The sequence below is a fragment of the Mustela putorius genome, unplaced genomic scaffold (assembly GCF_011764305.1).
Source record: "Mustela putorius furo isolate JIRA1106 unplaced genomic scaffold, ASM1176430v1.1 tig00003871_pilon_pilon_pilon, whole genome shotgun sequence".
Classification (NCBI taxonomy): Eukaryota; Metazoa; Chordata; class Mammalia; order Carnivora; family Mustelidae; genus Mustela; species Mustela putorius.
Genome location: NW_025422023.1, coordinates 14,495,092 through 14,511,636, shown reverse-complemented (window position 1 = coordinate 14,511,636; position 16,545 = coordinate 14,495,092). Strand labels below are relative to the sequence as shown.

At 58.9% G+C, this 16,545-nt stretch overlaps 1 protein-coding gene across 3 annotated transcripts in view; it reads right to left on the bottom strand.

Moving 5' to 3' along the window:
• Window positions 1–16,545, bottom strand: part of TBC1D22A (TBC1 domain family member 22A) — a 296,923-nt gene that overhangs the window by 129,972 nt on the left and 150,406 nt on the right. For all 3 annotated transcript variants that reach the window (XM_004775436.3, XM_013047255.2, XM_013047256.2), the window contains one exon: window positions 3,108–3,217. In XM_004775436.3, the coding sequence (XP_004775493.1) occupies window positions 3,108–3,217 (110 nt within the window). The remainder of the gene's footprint in view (window positions 1–3,107; window positions 3,218–16,545) is intronic.

Below are 16,545 nucleotides of genomic sequence, written 5' to 3'. Positions count from 1 at the left end.
CTCTTTGAGCTCCTCGGGACTCTGGAAGACTTTAAAGCAGCCCCGAGACACGGAACGTGAGCGCCTCGGCGGGAGACCCATTGTACTTCTACTCCTGGCAGCCCCGGGTGTCCCTACGCAGGCCCCACTTTATCTCATTTCTACCCCTCGCCAGGGCGATAAAACCTTACCTTCTGGCATTACCGTGATGGCTCCTTCCAACCCACCGGCACCCACTAGTGGGGTCATCCTTCCTGGGTCTGGGTGACCCCGCCTCGGCGAGGAGGCTCCCCGTCTCAGACACTTCCTGCCCAACATCGCGCAGCGCCTCCAGGCATGTGCAGCAGGGAGGGTGCGGCTGCTCCTCGGGCCTCGTCGGTCACCGTCCTGTGGCCAGAGCACCCCAACCCCCACGACTCTGATGCCCTCCCCCAGAACGCCCAGAACTCTGCCCTCCGTCTGCAGCCCACTCCCTGCACCTCTGGCCACCAGGACACGCACCCCACGGGGACAGCAGGTCGGTGGCTGTGCAGAGCACCCGTACACAGCAGGTGCTCACCACGCTCCGGCCTACTGCAGAACAGAGTCCCAGACTGACACCCCCAGGGGACCCCAACACACAGACGTGGTTTTTGCCGTCTAGAACGTACCCAGCAAAAGGGAAGTCATTTCCACCCATTCCAGCTGGACACGGTTATAGAGCAGAGTAGAAAACCACAGGCTCTGGGGCTCACGGGCAGGTCCCTGCAAACGCTCTCTGACCCTAGGCAAGGGATCTGTGTGCGTGCAGCGTATGGCATCTGCTCTGCTGTGACGCTCAGAGCCATTCGGGGCACACAAGCCGTCACTGCCGCACCGTGGTCCCACCGTGGCCACCAGCTGACGGCGGGAGGCCCCCTCACCGCGGCTGAGGAGAGCGGGACAGCCGCCGCACAGATGTGGCACAGCGACCCAGACTCCCTGTGGTCTCTCTGGCATGTGGATTGAGCATAACACAACAGACAGCCCTGAACTTCCTCACGTGCAAGGAACAGGCAAAGGCCAGGCTGACAGGGCCGCAAGCATGAGTTCTTGGTGGCTTTCGACCAGGGCAGTGACGTGCTGAGAAGGGGCTCCAGGAAGATGGTTCTCGTGTGGTCCAGACAGCGACGAAGTCCAGGCAAGCCCAGGAGTATGAGCCCACACACAGCAACAGAAGCTTCCAGCTCCTTGGGACGCGGACACCCGGTCCGTCCTTCCTCCTGCTCCTCTGTCCCCTTGTCCACACAAAGCAGCAGGGACACCCGCACACACCCAACAGCCCCCAGAGGAGCTCGCCTCATCTCAGGGGATGACAGACCTCCCCGGGTCCCCCATGCTGGTAACTGGCACCCTCAACACTGCTCACGTCAAGGCTCTGGCTCCCAGTGGTGTGCAGGGCATGGTGAGTGCGCGTGCCCGGAGAGTGCCACACACGCGCACACACAGACACACACACACAGACACACACACACACACACTCTGGTCCAAGGCCATCCCCTCGGATGGCAACCCTCGGCAGGGAAATGAAAAGCCAGTGTCACTTCCAGTGTACGGCTGATTTTACTCACAAATAGAAGCAGGATAATCTTGGATTTAAATGGCAGGAATTCCATCACTCACAATCCGAGAAGTGACATTTGAAATTTATAAAATCCCACATTATCATTCAATCCCTTTTCTAAAGGGGAAGAAAAAGTCGTCCGTTTCGGGAGAGAGACTAACACGTGTGAATACATCAACAATGGAGGGGTGACAAACCCACGCCGGGGCCCGAACCGAGCGGGCGTGTTTTTCTCTGTCCGACGCCAACAAGGCTCCTATTCATTCCTACGGGAAGGGCCTCCACTCGCTCTGTCGCTCCTCGGTCAATAAATGTAAGGTGAGGCCGCCCCGTTCTCCCCCACACAGTCACTCTGGCTAATTCCGCAAATTAAACCTCAGGGCCCGATCTGGAGAATACATCATGTAAGCGTCTTCCACGGTCCCCACCCCTGGGGCATCTCTGGAATGAACCCACCCCATGAGGGCCCACAGAAAATCTCCATCACCCAAACCCTGCTGTGGGCTCTACACCCCGCCCCTTACCGTCTCCCCTCTGCCAAGTCTCACCGCATTCCCCAATCAGGTCCTCAGGAGCACGTGCCTTACGCCCCCTCCAGGTCTACCCTGTACCCCACACGGAGCTCCTGGGAGGCCTCTGCCTGACACGCTCCACCCTCCCCAGGAAGGCACGCAGCCCCTAGCACAGAGCATGCATGTCGGAAAGGCTCGTGGGCACAGAGCCAGCCTCAGGTGGTCCACACCCCACCGGGGGGTCCCATCTACCCTGGCCATGGACTGCGACATCGAGAGGCTCCAGTCCCCCTTCCCGCTCTGCTGCAGGGTCCTTCCCCCAAACCCCTTCCATGAAATCACCCCTGGCCCTGGGACACCTGCAGCCTTTCTGCAAAAATCTCCACCATCCGTCCCGAAGGACACCAAGTCCAGCAGAGCCCCGACCACGGGCAGCAGGGCTTCCGGCAACCTGTGCTTCCCTCCGGGACTGGGCACAGCCGCCGTCCCCAACAAGCAGACCCCTGGGCTGGGGCCAGCACAGACCATGGGTCCAGCTGCTCAGGGACCCCGGGTGACAGGTGAGGCGCTGAGGCCCTAACTCCGACGCCCTGTAAGGGACGAGCTGCCCTGAATGCAGCTCACCAGGCACGGCCAATGATCACAGCGGCTCATGGGCGACAACCCACGTGGTGCTGGTACCACCTGGCGTCACCAGGAGCAGAGCTGGGGAGCTCGGAGCGCGTGCGGGCCAGACTCTGCGGGGCAGGGGAGAGCCCCAGGCCCCGGAGCCCTCCACTGCTGCAACCCTCAGGACACCACAGCCGTCTGCAGGAGCAGGGGTGTGCGGGCACGCGCGGGGGTATGCGGGCACGCACAGGGTTGTGCAGGCACATGCACGCGCGGTCCGTCTCGGACCCTGTGGAGGAGGCAGCGTCCAGCGCAGGGAGGGAGGGTGGCCGAGCGGGGCACAGAGGCAGGCGCACGGTCAGGCCCGGGGTTCCCGCCCCCATGACACCGGCTTCGGCTGCGGGGCGGCGTCCGCTGGGGCTCACCTGAATACCGTCCAGCAGCTTGCTCATGCACCAGTACGTGTCGGCCTCGACGTTGCGCAGCACGTCCGCGGGCACGCGGGAGACATCGGCGGCGTCCACCTCCTCCTCCTCTGCGCGGGAGCATGCAAGAGACAGCGAGCGGTTAGCCCAGGGGTCGCTCGCGGGGTGGGTGGGGCGGGGGGGGGGGCGGCAGGGTCACGCTGAGGGCGAGGTCATGCCGCCGGCAGGGTCACGCTAAGGGCAAGGTCATGCCGCCGGCAAGGTCACGCTGCGGCCCATTTTTCTCGCTCTAACTACATGGCTCCTAGGCTTCCACCCCAGCACTTAATGGTTCTCCATTTTAATACCTAATTAGTTGCAGGTAATTAATATTCTAAGTCCTCTTCAATTAATTAGCATAATTAATATATTCTAATTATTGCATCTCAGGCATTTCATCTCCTGACAAGACAGCACCAAAAAACCTTACTTATTCCTAACAGACCTGAGAGGTTTTTTCACAAGTTTTTTAAAATTCTGCTTCTCGTGTGGTCACATATTCATCAGACAATAATTTCTCTTAGAACTGGTTCCCCAGTTGAGGGCTTCCAAAACCACACCGGGCAGAGACCCTGCGGCCACAGGCGGGCCCCCACGGAGGCAGGAGCCCGGAGAAAAATTAGAGGCCACAGGGCTCTGAACGGTCACTTTCTTCGAGTATAAAAAACCCAAGAAAGAACATAATTAAACCTTTTAAAACGCAAAACAGACACTTAATTGAAACAGCCTATCAGACGTCTCAACAAACAATTTTAGGTCCTTACAAAGCCGCTCTCATCCAGCACAACACATAAATGTTTTAAAACTTGTGTGTTCTCTTTTTTCCTTTTATTTACCCGTGTTTGATTCTGCAAACATGCAGGGCCTCTGCAAGGAAACGTTCCCGAGAAGAAACACTCCCGCGAGAGCACGTCTGGGAAGGTGTGAGTCGGCCGACCACGACTCGGCGAACACCGTCGGCTCCCGCCTGCTGAGCAGCGAGGAACGAGGAGGGGCCGGGCTCCCCTCCCCACGGCTCGATGTCCTCGCTCATGAACCCCGTCTCACGTCTGCCAGCCCCACCACCGCGCCCCTTGACACAGGTGCAGAGAACACAGCACGCGTGGCCCGCGGGGCAGCCCGTGGTGGCGTGGCCAGGCCACGGGCCCTCCAGAGAGGCGGCCCAACACAGCCTCGCCTCACATCACAGCCACGGTGAAGCCCTTCCACTCCACTCGCTCCCTGTTCGCGACAGACAACCTGACACTGACAACAGGCCGGGCGAGTCCCGACCCAAGCCGGCCAGGCCCTATGTGTGGGCCACACAGGTCCATGCAGGCAGGCCCAGCCCTGGACACACAACCGGCCCAGCCACAGCCACGAGGACCCCGTCCCAGCCAGGGCTGCTCTCAGTCCCGTCACTGCACGTCCCTGGGGCACGCGGGAGCCCTCTGCGGGGGCGGAGGCCGGGCAAGTCCCCCCACTCCCGTGCCCCCCTTCACTCCCCCACTCATTCGACAAGCACTTCTGTGTTCTGGTTTCATTCCAGGCATGTATCTGATTGAGATGCAGTTCACATACCATAAAATTCACCTTTTTATAGCACGCAATTCAGTGGGCTTTAGTATACTCACGGAGTTGGATAACCATCACCGCCACATAATTCCAGAACATTCTCACCACCCCAAGCCAGCAGGCACTCCCCATCCCCCAGGCCCTGGCAGCCGCCCCTCTGTGCTCTGCCTCCATGGAGCTGCCGATCTGGACATTCCACGTGATGGGAAGGGACAGAGCCTTCGTGTCTGCTTCCCCTCACTCAGCACCCTGCCCCCAGGGCCATCCTGGCCCCAGCCAGGGCCGGCACCTCAGTCCTTTCCACAGCAGAAGAACATTCTGACATATGGATGGGCCACAGTGCCTACGACTTGTCCCATGGGGCAACGCCACAACCGCAGCAGGTGCTCCCCACGTGGTGGCTCCAGGGCCTTGGACACAGAGACCAGTAAGAGACAGGCCCTTCCAGAAGCTCAGAGCCCCTCCCTCTGATGCAGGACTGGGATGAAGAGCGTCTCCGGGCTGGCCTGCCTAGCTCTGAGCGCCCTCCTCTCAGTCTCTTAGTCTGAGCCCACGGGGGTCCCATGCCCCGTCCCAGTTGCTCTGGGGTCTATGGGCGCTCCCACCCACAGCCGGGCACAGCTCTGCCTCCCGGCCACAGCCCAGCAAGGTGCCCGGCCTCAGAACTCGGCTGTCCCAGAAGGCCAACGTCTGGCCTCCAACGAAGCCCCACTGTGGCCTGCAGGAATGCCGGCTCTGAGGTCCTGGGGCAGCCGAGGCGGCAGGCACCAACTCCGCCCATCTACAGAGGAGGAAACATGGCCTCCCCGGGCTCATGCCGAGCACGCGAGGGCCACCTGGCGTGACACTGTCCTGCTGCAAGAGCAGGCTGGTGGGCACAAGCATGAGCGGCCTCCTCCGGCTCCGGCGGACTCAGGTCCACATCCCCTCACCCTGGAGCAGCTCTGATTTTATCCCCCGTCTCCGGGAAGGGACTCCTCGTGACAAGCTTGCCATCGACGCATTCTCTGCTTCCACGGCCTTCAAAGCACCAAGAAGTTGCCTCAGCTGGTGCAACAGAGCCTGCCCGGGCCTCCAGCTCCTCCCCAGCTCACAGAGGCAGTGGGCTCCCCAGTGCAGGAGCACAGGACGCAGGCCTCGGAGAGGTTTCTCGCTCTGCTGAGCTGGCTTACTGCCTCATGCCAGGAAAGGTCAGCTGGGCAGCCTCTTTCTGGTGTCACCTCTCACAGCGGGCCATTTGTCACTCTTCAACGTAATGAAGTGATGGCATTTAACTCAGAGAACTTCTATGCCAATCTGTCTTCCTAAAGGCCGAGAGAATCAGGATGACCCTTATTGTCCGAACGAGATAAATATCTGTCCTCCCGGAGAAAACATCTGCCGACACAGGAGAAGGTGCAGAGGGCAGCACAGACCACTCTGGAAGGGCTGCATCATGGGCACAGGGTCAGAGCTGAAAAAAGAACACCCCAATATTGGCGCAGTTGCTACAGGGTCCTCCTGGGGGGTCCCCACAGGAAATGGGGCTCCAGTGGTTCCTGGGGACACAACCCAGACCAAACCAACAGCAGAATCAGCATGTTCAGCACGGATCCCATCGATCAGAGGCTAACTTCCTGCACCATCTGCCACCAGGCCCAGGAGACTCGACGCTGTGGGGTGGGAGGGGTCCTCAGAGGCATACCCTGAAGTGGCCATCAGTCGTGACAGGCTACAACTCAAGCCCCACCGAATCCAAAGGTAACATGCGCCTCCCACCAGGGCATGCTGCCTCCGCGTCCCGGCGGCGAGGAGGGGGATCAGGCAGGGCAGGAACCTGAGTGGAGAGCCACCAGGGAAGCCCTGGGCCTGAGGAGCCCTGTGGTCGGCAGCCGCAGGGCCGGGGCCGGGGCAAGAGCTGGGGCTCTCAGGGCCAACCCCTCCGGGCCATGGGGCTGTGCAGTAGCTAATTCTGACCTACACCAGCAGATGCTCCACAAGCTGCTCGAGGCTGCCGGCTGGCAGAGGAGCAGGAGGCCGCACAGGACACCCAGGCACCACAGTCCCCAACACCGCATCCACAGCATTCTCCCAGCCAGGCAGGACTAACAGGCCCCGGAAGCCAGCACAGGGAAGCTATCCCGGGCCCCTGAATGTGGCTCTGGTACCAAACACATGGTCCCCAATGATGGAATTTAAGCCAACCTGTTGCTTCTGAAATTGGGGCTGGATTCCACGTCCCACTCGACCCCGTCAGCACAAACACCAGCACCATGCACGCACCACCATCGGAGAACAGCCCCAGCCTGCTCTCCGTGCTGCCCACACTGCCACCGATCAGGGCCCAGCCCTGCACCCTGGGGACACCAGGCTGAGAAAGCTGGGAGCCCTGGTCCCCAGACAGAGTCACCAGGAGACAAAAACACGCACAGGGGCGCAGAGAAGCACGGCCCAGCCCCAAACAGGTGACCCGCTGTCTCAAGGGGGTCACAAGCGCATATGCCAGCACAGGACGTAGAAACAGCCATTTAATTTATAAAATATCTCACTTGCCTTCTCAAACCACGAAACGGCTTCAGGGAGTGATTTAAATAAATTCTTTGAAAATGTAATGCTGCCATATTATTGTTGAAAAAGCAGTTTGTAAAATAATCCCATCCTTATCCACGACACCATTTATATCGCGAACTCCAGCCCTCACCTGTCTGTACACACGAGCACTGCTCAGAAAGACGCCAGCGACAGGTCCGTGCTGCCCCGGGAAAGAACGTCGGGGCGGCAGTAAGTACAACTCTTCCCATTTTGTAGAAAGGCAAAGAGCAAAAAGAGAACACACGTTTTCACCAGTAACAGTCATGACTTTCGCAACATGGAAAAACATACTGCTTACGCCGCTGAGATCATGTCACGGAGGTCTACCTTCCCACAGATGGCCTGAGAGAAAAAGTTCCCAAGGGCGGTGGGGCCCTTCAAAGTGCTCTGAGAAGCTCGTGGGGCACGGGGGGGTGAGGGCAACTGGGGTAGGGACTGCTGCCATCCGGGGCCGGGTCAGCACGCCCACCCTACAGGGGTGAACGGCACCACACAAGGAGCCCACCCAGAGAGGTGACTAGGCCAGCAGCCTGGTGGGCACGTGGTCGGCGGAAGGACAGGTAGATAAAAGGAACCAATAAAAGCACAGAGGACAGGGGCGCCTGGGGGGCTCAGTGGGTTGGACCTCTGCCTTCCGCTCAGGTCATGATACCAGGATCCTGGGATGGAGCCCTGCGTCGGGCTCTCTGCTCAGCAGAGAGCCTGCTTCCTCCTCTCTCTCTGTCTGCCTCTCTGCCTACTTGTGATCTTTGTCTGTCAAATAAATAAATGAAATCCTTAAAAAAAAGCATGCAGAACATTCAGACACATAAAGAAAAACCACATGGGGATACAACCTCTACTCTGCTGTATCCAAAAAGCTATCTTATATACACAAAGACCAGAAATTTCTTGTCCACGTTTCCACGTCCAGAAAACCAGCAGGGTCAGTGCTGGGTAGAGAAGAGGCAGGTTGATGGGCTCAAGGCCAAGTCCATCGCGTGACGAGGCTGCTCGCCGGACAGCACGTCACCCACCACCACGGGCGGACAGGGCGCGTCCTCGGGGGCCAGGGCCCACCACACCCGAGACAGCTCTCAGAGGGAAGCAGCCCGGCTGACACTCAAAGGACCCGCAGGAGGGTCGTGGGCCGGGAGCAGCCGCGCCTGGCCGTGAATGGAGTCCAGCTGGCAACACTGGCCTCCAGTCCCGTGGAAATGGAGCAGCATGAAGGCCTCTGACTCTGTAGGGAGAGGAGGCAAGCGCCGCCACAACCCCAGAAGAGCACAGCCTCATGGGGGAAAACACTCCCACAGTCATAAAACACGTGGTGGGCAAGAGAGCCCGTCAGTACCACAAGCTCCCCCAAGCTCTGGGTCTCCCCTCCAGGACAACACCGGCCCGCTTCAGCGAGACCCTGGCATGGGCCCCAGGAACAGCCACGGGATCCCATAAGGGCCAGGATGTGCTGGAATGTAAAGAGGCCTGGCACGTGGCCGGGCTCTGCCTCACCGCAAACCAAATGGGGAGCTTTGGAAATCAGAAAGGGAGAAAAACCTCAAATTTAAACAGAGCGTGTGACGCAGGATCAGTGTGGTAAGGGTAGATGGAGCCTCACCAGGCTCGAGGCGTGGGGAGAGCCGGCACCTGCGGGTGAGCCGCACAGGTCAGGGAGGGGAGCCCGCCACGGCTGTCACGGCCGCATTCATCACCCGCATCACACAAACCCTGCAATGAACCTCTTCACATAATCAGGAGCTTAACTGGTCATCAAAAACATTCTCTCCTTCGTAAGCCAGCTGGAATCACGCCACGGTCTAATCTTCTGCATTGCCCAACTTGGGAGTTTTAAATTTGAAAGCCTGACACTTCGGTGATGGAGGTTTTAGCACTTAATTACACAGATTTGGGTTCCAAGGCAAAGGGAAAAGTCCCGCTTCGGTAAGAGAGGGGCCGCCACTAAGACCATCAATTCACAAAACTCTGCGGCTCAACAAGAACAAGTAAGGTCACCACCAAGTTGGCTCAGCGGGTGAATGTTTAATGTTAATATAAATAACGTCCGGCTCAAGGTTACAAACTAACCACCGTCAGAGTTCCCAATTCTGGCATGCGGCTACAAACCTGCAGCCCACAGACACGGACACACGGTCAGTGGATGACGGGACACCAGCATGTGACGGCCACAAGTCAAGGACAAACCAAGGCCGATGCCCTCGCTATGAGCCAGGCAAGATGGCATGACGCGGCCACATCCAACTACCCATCTCTCAGCCCGCAGCGGACCCCAAACAACGAGAACCCAGCAGCACCACTCTGCTTCTCGTCCACCTCCACCCCAAGCACACCCACAATCGGGGGTCCCCAACCTCATGCAAACCGCAAGCCGGGGACGGCTCAGACGGGGCAGCTGTTCCTCTCTCTGGAGGAGCGCCCTGCGACCTGACTCCAGGCCCAGGAGAGCCCCCAACAGCTCCTGGGGAGCACCAATCACAGACCCCGTGTGGTACTGAGGGACAGGGGAAGGGAAAGTCTGTTTCTTTAATGATCTTCCTCTCTGTGATGCCATTTTTGTAAGTGAAAAAAGTCTGAATTTCACAAACTCTTTTGGCTTGACTGGATCTCTGATGTTCATTAACGCTGGGAGTCGGAGTTTTTGTAACTGAGATGCTACTGGTTGAAATACTGACTCTACGAACGTGAATCGAGTACTTCCGTGTGTCAGAAACCGGCCGGGGGAGAGGTGGACACGGAACAGCCACCACGAAGCCCAGAGGAAGGGCTGCCCGCGCTCACTCGCCAACCCGCTCCAATGCACTCACGCCCTGTTTACTGGCCTTGCTCACGGTGTTGCTTGACCAGACTGACATACACAGCAATGTCAATAAAGAGCTGGCCACGTGGCAAGTGAGTGATGTGACAAGGGACGGGGGCAGCATGGCAGGTGCAGAAGAGCGGAGTCCCCGCCCCTGGAGAGGGTGGCCTTGGGAGGCATTGGGGCTGAGCCCTAGAAAGTGGCAGCATCAAGCACAGGGCATGAGGGGACATAGGGGCCGGGGAGGAGGCAGCAGAGCCCAGAGCCAGTAAGCCTGCAGGATGTCCCCATGACCCAGGCAGGGACAGCTCACGAGGACCATGACACCGCAGCTGCAGGCGCTGGACTCCTGAGCTGGGCTTCCTTCTGGAGGAAAGGGGGAGCCCCTGGAGACGTGTGCCCATCCGAGTAACTCCCCCACAAGTCGAGGTGCAGATGTGCCCATCTGGGGACAGCGCTGTGGAAACAAACGGAGGTGGGGGGAGGGGGATGCTCCCAGCACAGCCCACAGCGTCGGTGGTATAGTGGTTAGCATAGCTGCCTTCCAAGCACAGCCCACAGCGTCGGTGGTATCGTGGTAGCATCGCTGCCTTCCAAGCACAGCCCGCAGCTTTGGTGGTATCGTGGTAGCATCGCTGCCTTCCAAGCACAGCCCGCAGCGTCGGTGGTATAGTGGTAGCATCGCTGCCTTCCAAGCACAGCCCGCAGCGTCGGTGGTATAGTGGTAGCATCGCTGCCTTCCAAGCACAGCCCGCAGCGTCGGTGGTATAGTGGTAGCATCGCTGCCTTCCAAGCACAGCCCGCAGCGTCGGTGGTATAGTGGTAGCATCGCTGCCTTCCAAGCACAGCCCGCAGCCCGCATCGGCTACTGAAGCAGAAGGGAGAGTCCCCGCCCCGCCCCTGACGCTCCTCCAGTGAGGAAAGCCTGAGAGAGGACACATCAGCGCCACACCATGAAATGGCAGGCACCGGACCGCCCGCGGCCAAGGACAGCTGGTGGCGCCCAGCATGCTCACCCTCAGCATTTCCGGCACGGGGGTTGCCGGCCGCACCCCTCCCCACTCTGCATACGGCATCCTCACGCCCGCTGGCCCCTGTAGGACACGGTAAGGACCGCAGCCGCCACCCTCTCCACGTCCCCGGCCACAGCAGGGCCTCGGTGACCGCGTGGCGAGCGAGGGCCTGAGTGGCCAGCCGGGAGCTCACGGTCTGGGAAGGACGAGGAAATACAGGCCCAGCTGCAGCCAGAACGCAGGGAACGGGATGCCAAGCTACTCCCAAAGAATGGAAAGAATTTAATCCCAATTTCTCCAGTTAAGACAAACACCCAAAGTAGTGCTAAACGTTAAGAAAACGCGTCAAGTCCAACGTGCGTCTACTGATGACGATGTCACCAACACCCCGTCAGCAGGAGTCCGCCCAAACCGAAGGCGCCACCCCGCAAACAGCATCCCACACGAGCAGTAGGCTCTGCCCACCGCCCTGCCGCGCAAGCCCAGCGCTCTCTGAAAAGAAGGCAAAACTGCTCTCTAACTGGAGCCCCCTGGAAGGCTCTGATGGTCGCCGAGCTCGGGTCCCGTTTCTCGGCGAAGCCCGATGCCTGCGTGCACCCAGCGTCCCACTGCAGCGGGCTGCACCCGGTGCCCGTGCACCTCCTGCACCCCGCCAGCCTTCGCAGGACACGCATGTCCCTGGAGCCTGCAAGGGCCTCCGGAGACATGGTGCGGCTGGGAACCTCGCGCCAGGGCACGGGACGAAAGCCTCCCTTCACGAAGAGTCACTGCATGGATGGATTTAGGCCCGAGCTGTTTGTTCACGAGGATGGAGGAGGCCCGCAGCTACAAGCTTCTCTCTGAAGGCGGGACACTCTGCAGAGACGCCCTCCTCCCGCAGGCAGGCGGCAGACCCGCAAACACGGTCCGCTTGCGTGAGTCACGGTCATGTGAACTCGCAAACTGATCATAAATCAACCCATTAAACTGATCTACTCCCTTACCTAATTAAATCCAAAATAATTCCTCGAAGGATGAATGGGTCTTTAAATCAATCAGCAAAATGCTCCCTCACTTAAACAATTAATAACGCAGCCAAATGGAGAGAAAGACGAGCAACAAGAGACAGTTCGTTCCCGAAACCCCGGGTGCATGACCTCAAGCAGGAGATCACGGGCTGCATGGAGAGGGCTCCCCCGTGCTGAAATGTCCCCCAGTTGTGTGAGCAGACACCCCACCTAAGGAGAGGACGACGGCCAAACTGCAGTGCAACCCCAGGGACGCCGGACTCCGCTCGTGTGCGCAGGTCAGCAAAACTCTCCCGGGGGTTAGCCCGGCACGAAAGGCAATGCTGGGCCACGTTACCATATACAGATCTAAAATGGTTTAAAGGCAAAAAAAATTAGAAAGTAAAACAGATTGAGGAAACATTTGCAACGTATTTCAGGCCAAGGATTAATACCAAAAATTCTGCAGAAAAATATCATGCAACAAGAAAAATATGTAAGTGAGCCACTGAAAATGAGGAAAATATCTGAAAAAAGTTATTTATAAAAGGAAGTCGGTTCAACAGAGAGAACGGTCAAGAACAGCGTCAGTTAGAAACAAACACAAGCACATGTGACGAGGTGCACCCCCGCTCCCCAGTAACACCCGTCAGCTCTGGGCTTCAGACACCCACCGTGAGCCATCTGAACCACGAGGAGCCCCGAACACAGGCGCTCTGCTAAGGAAAGGCTCGACGGGCTGGAAAACCAGCCTGACAGACGGTGTCAGAGCCCTTCAGAAGCCACAGAGCTCCGCTGAGCCCGGACGGCAGGCCAGGCATGTGACGGGGGCCGTGGGAGCCCAGAAGAGCGCGGCCCAGTCCCCCCACGGCTCAGTCTGGCAGGGAGCAGGGCCCCATGGGGAGAGAGAGCCCCGTGCCGAACACAAACCAGCAGGCCGCCCCGGTGCCCCACTGGCTGGACAGTGAATTGGGAGTCGTGTGCGTAAGATGCCAGCACACTTCCCTAGTGATAACACAGCAAAAAGCCAAGAAATTCATTTACGGAAGTTGTACCGCAAGTACCTTTGTTGCCGAGATGATACAGGACCTTAAAGTACTGGTTACTGGGAGAGTTTGCCGCTCTAACTGATGGACAAGCCAAGCCAGCTTTCCCTGACAGCTCCAACGAGGTAATTCCGGCGGGGCCATTTACAAAAGACTAAGTTGCTTTCGTTGTCCGTACCTGGTCCTCTATAAATCACACAGACACGTCAGCTCCCCAGGTCTGCTCGTGCACTCCTGCTAACACATCCCAGCTGGGATTCCTCCGATCCCCTTACAGCCGGCCTGGGCTGCAGCACGCCCTAGAGCCCGGCTTCTGGGTGTCACGCACGGAGAGGAAGATGAGGCTTTTGGTCACTGCTGCTGCACGTGCTCCAACACGTCCCTGTGCAAGGCCATCTGTGGTCACCCCCAGGCAGGGCCTTGCCGGGAGCTAGGCTGGCAAACCAACCCCACAGCTGGATTTCTGCAGCCCTGGCCCAGCCCTGACAGCCCATCAATCAGGAATTAATACATTTCAGCACACTCTTCCCTCTCTGTTACAGCCAGCAAACGAACCATAAACAGGCAGTGAGAAACTGCTTACGCTGTAACTACCCCAGCTGGGCGGAACATAATCCCAGGCAGGGCATGCGGCAACCACAGACAGAATCCGGATGCACGGTCTGCAGACTGCCCCACAAGGTCAGAGCAAAAGGGGACCGTGTCCTCTCCATTCCTGAAACAGTCCTGCTCAAGATAACTGATCAACTGTGTAGCTCTTTGATTTGTTAATAAAAAGAGATCTGTTTCCCCAAAAGGAACGCACCAACCTCCTTTAAAATACGGGACTCTTCCCTTCCTACTGGTCAGGCATCCCAGCTCATGGCTGCTGCAAACACCACAGGTCACCCGGAGTCAGGAGAGCAGGCATGGCCACCGCACGCCGAGAAGCTGCTCAAAAGGCATGACTGTGGCATAGCCCAACCAATAAACCTCCTCTGAAACGACAGACACCCGATTTACCAACTGCCCTGCTGCTCCCCGCCCCACACTAAGAAGCCTGTGGCTAAGGAATGCGTGCCGCCGGCTGCCCAGCCTTCCTGCACAGGTGGCGCCGAACCAGGGCTCCAACCCACAGCACAGCCAACGACTCGGCACCTGCCAGAAAACCGACAGCTGACAGCCAGGAGGGGGTGGGAGTCCCCCCACATAACAGCAAGCCTCGCCCACACTCCAGTCCCGAAGCTCTGGCATCAACGTGGGATCCTAACGGCCACTGCTGCTGGACCCGAGACCAGAGCGCCTCTCGTCCTGGGAGGCTTCCATGACCCTGAGCGGGAAGTAGAAAGCGCACTGGGAACTGGGAAGGCAGGGGCCGTTGCATTCGGAGCCAACAGACTTAACCAGGAGACCATCAAGCCATGGGCACAGCGCGTGCGCCCCAGCCTCTGGAACCACAGGGCCCAGGGAGGGGGTGCTGCAGGGGACAACGTGTCCCCGGGAAAGGTACTCAGGGCACATCCAGATCCCAAAGGGGTGTGATGATCAGCCTGCGGCTATTTGAATTCACAGTCACAGAAAATCTGAGGAACTCAGAGTTTCGAGTAAGGGGGGAACGTGCCACATCTACCACCTACCGCACAGGCAGGACCCGAGTGTGACGGCACTCCAATTCTCCACGCACACTTCTGCTCAGCTCTTCGAGGACCACAGATGCATCATAAAGATAAATTTGCATCCTGCTGAAATCTGACATTTATAATGAGAATTTTCCATTTTATAGACACTACTGGAAGCCAGGCTGTAGAATGGTGCAGAACAGCTAGAGGGCTGGCGCGCCCCGGTTAGCTGGCCACAGCCCTCCTCTGGGATGCTCACAGCACCTAAACACATCCCATGACGAGGGATGCTCCCCTAAGCATCGAGACTGTGTAGAGATTGGCCCACAATGAGAATCAGTTCCCCGAAATAAGCATCTCCGATGAAATCGGCAGGTAAAGGCTGAGGACGTTTTCGGGCTCCTGGCAAATAGTGGGGAAACACCTCAAGGGGGGTTTGCGATTCCCACGACAGCAGGCATCTCCCAGGATCGCCAGCCCCACGATCTGCCCGCGGCAGCTCTTCCGCCTCTGCTTGCGGGGAAGGCACGCACGGCTCAGGAGAATGAGGCTGACTGTGCATTTCCATATTTTCTGGTGAACTGTGACTTTCTTCCTCAAGTGTCTTTGTACCTGTCCCTTGAAGCCATCTCCAACTCACTCAGCTCCCGGCAGGAGCCACACGGAGTGGGAGGGGTGGCACACAGCAAGCGGTCCTCACCTCAAGTGGGGGCCTCCCAGCCGGGGCTCCCGGCACCCGCGACTCCTGCTGGAAAGTGCACTCCTCACAGGCAGGGCGGCGTCACCAACCACGTCGCCCAGGCCTTCCGCAGAGCTCAGGCACGTGTGCCCCTCTAGGGCAGCCCCCGGGACGTGCAGGAGTCTCCAGACACAGTGGAGAACGTGCCAGGGACAAAGCCGCCCGCAGGACAACAGCCCGGGCTAACCTCATGAGCACACACACTCACCCCGTCTGACCCGCGGTCTCCGTGGAGCACGCTCTTGTCCCCTTGCCGTCCCTGAGGGACATCAGCTGTGTCCATGCCCCCCTCCCCGCGCTATCCCGCCCTTCCGTGAGCTGAGCACACCTGCCCGCTGCTGGCGGGGAGCCTGGCCCCAGCGGAGCCCTGGCCCCCAACCTCCTGCAGAGTAAAGCAGTCGCTGACCAAAGGGCTGTGTGAAGCCTTCCAGTGTCAGCCGACCACAAGGACTGAAGAAACGGCTTCGGGGCTTCTTCTCTGTCATGTCCGTACCAGGACTACAAGCTGCAGATGCTGGACGGTGAGCCACATGGCGTTTCTGGGCGTGAGCCCCACAGCGGGGCCTCACAGTGTCCAGCACCAGCTGCAACAGCTGACCGCGGGCCCAATGTCCAAGGGCACGGAAATGCACCGGGTCTGGTGGGTGCAGGGGCCGGGGCAGGGGTCTGCATCCCTCCGATGAGGCCTGACGTCTGTCCACCACGGTCCCTGAAGCCCCTAACTGGTTTGCCGTCGGCGTAACTGTTTTCACGCCCAGTGTCACAAAAACCCGTGCTCCCCAATGGCGGTTCGGAGATGAGGACCTGCCGCTAGAGCCCCGGAGGGTAACAGAGGGCCCGATGCTAACTAGCGCTAGTTACCAGCCCGTGAAGGGGTGAGCGTCCCCAGCAAAGCCTCGAAGGCCGGGATCTCTGCTGAATCACTTTCTTGTCATTTCCCACTGACCGCCTGGGATTCGCCTTGTGCTGGGAGTCCCAGGCGTGGCTTTCTTGCTCTTTCGAGAAAACGTATTTGGTCAGGTGGAGAGGGCCCTCGTGCTGTTTTCAGGGGCGCGGACCTGGGTGCTCGCCGGGGGTGTGCTGCACCTGCACATTTCA